The sequence below is a fragment of the Monoraphidium neglectum genome (assembly GCF_000611645.1).
Source record: "Monoraphidium neglectum strain SAG 48.87 unplaced genomic scaffold scaffold02780, whole genome shotgun sequence".
Lineage (NCBI taxonomy): Eukaryota > Viridiplantae > Chlorophyta > Chlorophyceae > Sphaeropleales > Selenastraceae > Monoraphidium > Monoraphidium neglectum.
In genome coordinates, this window is record NW_014010848.1 from 5,950 (window position 1) to 8,293 (window position 2,344).

At 62.9% G+C, this 2,344-nt stretch overlaps 1 protein-coding gene across 1 annotated transcript; it reads left to right on the forward strand.

Moving 5' to 3' along the window:
• Nucleotides 1–124: 124 nt before the first annotated feature.
• MNEG_11517 (hypothetical protein) lies at nucleotides 125–2,096 on the forward strand (the record flags this gene model as incomplete). Its single annotated transcript, XM_014040013.1, has 5 exons — nucleotides 125–223; nucleotides 627–712; nucleotides 1,036–1,150; nucleotides 1,615–1,722; nucleotides 2,049–2,096. The coding sequence occupies 5 exons, from the start codon at nucleotides 125–127 to the stop codon at nucleotides 2,094–2,096; spliced, it is 456 nt and encodes a 151-aa protein (XP_013895467.1).
• Nucleotides 2,097–2,344: the final 248 nt, after the last annotated feature.

Sequence of the window (2,344 nt, forward strand, 5' to 3'; positions counted from 1 at the left end):
TCCCTTGAAGACCCTTTTAGTGCACTCCAGTCAGCATCATAACAGCCAGCCTGCACAGCCCCCCCCCCAAAAATCCCTCAAGCCGACTCTTGTAAACCCCACCCCTAACCGGATGCTCATGCTCATGTCACCCTGCCAGGCGGAGATCTCCATGCTCATGCGCATCCGCCGCGGCCAGTTCCCTCATTTGGAAGTGGACCCCTTCCCAGATTACGAGGCCTGGGTGGGTCACCTTTTTGCATTAGCATGTGTGCGAGTGCTGCACATGTGTTGCATGTATTAATGTCGAGCCCGCTTGCACGCGTGCTCTGAATGGGAGTCTGTGGCTGCATGCGTATCGCGTGCTCGCCGGTGCTGTGCGCGTGTCCGACCGCGTGTCCCCGGCTGGCGGGCACATGCCCGCTGCCAGGCTGCACAGCCGGGGGCTAGCGTCTGTCGGCCAAACTGCGCCGCGTGGCGCCTGGTGGATCTGCTGCCCTCACCAGCCGTGTGCACTCCCCCCCCCCCCGCACCCCTGCACATCATTGATGACACATCATCGCGCGGCACACACCCGGAGCCTTGCCCCTGCTGACAGCGAATCTGACCCCTCCCCTTCTCTCCTTGCCCCCAACACCATCGCGCAGGCGGACGACACCGTGGACCCCACCCCCATCCTCAACGCCCCCGAGCCTAAGCGGAGGTTCATCCCATCAAAATGGGAGGAGAAGAAGTGAGCGCCCCGCACCCTGCCCTGCACCGCACTGGAGGGCACCGCACATGTGATTGTTGCGCTTGTTCAACCCCCCTCTCGGCAGCCGGCCTCCCCACCGCCCACCACCCCACTCCCCTCTCCTGGGCCCTGCCAAATGCTCTGCATTCCCCTGCAAACTCTGCGGGCCCTCCTCCCTACACACCCCTGCACACGAGCCCCTACACACCCCTGCACACCACGCCTCCGCACGCCTGCACACCCCTGCACGCCCGTTCACACCTCACCTGCACACACCCCAACACACCACACCTGCACCCCCCTGCACGCCCCGCCACGCACAGGGTGGTGAAGCTGATCCGCGCCATCCGCAACGGCTGGCTCAAGACACGCAAGCAGAAGCGGGAGGAGGCCAAGAAGGAGTCGGAGGTGTACATGCTGTGGGGCGATGATGACCAGGTGGGAGCGCACGTGGTGGGGGTGGGGGTTTGCCTGCTGCCTGTGTAGGAGTGTGTGGGTGCTTGCTGTGTGTGTGTGTGTGTGTGTGTGCGCGTGTGTGTGTGTGTGTGTGTGTGTGCGCGTGTGCGTGCGTGCGTGCGTGCATGTGATTACATGTGGTTGCATGCATGCATACGCATGTGTTTGTGTGTGAGGTTGTGTATGCATGCGCGCTGATGGGCATGCGCCGGCGAAAATGCCCCCGGATGTGGCGGGCCCGCTGCGGTGTGCCGCCCCACAGCACTGTGCGGTGCGGCAGGCGGGCGCCTCTTCCCAGCACAAGGAGGGGACCCCCTTGCTGACCTGGCAGTCGTCAATGTGCTGTTAGCCCTCGCATGTACCGCCCTCAAAGCACCCTGGCACCTCTCACCTCAATCGAACCCTTGTCACCCTCCTTGACGATGACGTCACCGTGACGTCATCAGGTGGCAAACAAGACGGCGGCGGGGCTGACGTATATCCCCGCGTCCAAACTGAAGCTGCCGGGCCACGAGGAGTCGTACAACCCGCCAAAGGAGTACCTCCCGACAGAGGTGCGGCCAGCTTCCTGCTGGCTTCGTGTCGGCTTCCCACCGGCTTCCCGTCGGCTTTGCCTTGGCTCTAATCCAAGCTTTTTGGCGCAAGCAGGTGGTTTCTGTTTCTTGGGCCGGATTTTTTCGCGTGTGACGGCTGCACCCCCGTGCTCCGGCCTTCCACCTCGCTCCAGCTTATCTTACAGCATGTCTCTACGCTTTTGCTACAATAACGTCCTCAAGGCTTGCGGGCACTGCCTGGCGCTTTCTGCGGCAACTGATATCTTTTTTCTGTGTCAGTCATTGCCAAGCGCGGTGTTGAGACCGGCACCTGTGGCCCCACTCAGCCTCTGGGTATGCACCCCAGCGCAACCACCACGCTGGAAGGTCGCTAATCACGGTTGAGGACAGCGAATCGCGCCTCGTGGCACGCGGCGGCACGCTCCCCTGTCAGGGGCCGCTCGCACCACGGCCGGCGCGGACATGCCCGCACAATGGCACCCTGATGTCGTTCTCTCACGGCAACCGCAAGCCGCCCTTTCTTTTTTTGTCCACTATGCCATGAAGACAGATGGTCCGTGCAGCCCTCCGACCACGCAGCCGATCCCCCAGTCACCCCGCTTGGAGCCGCCCCACACTGCAC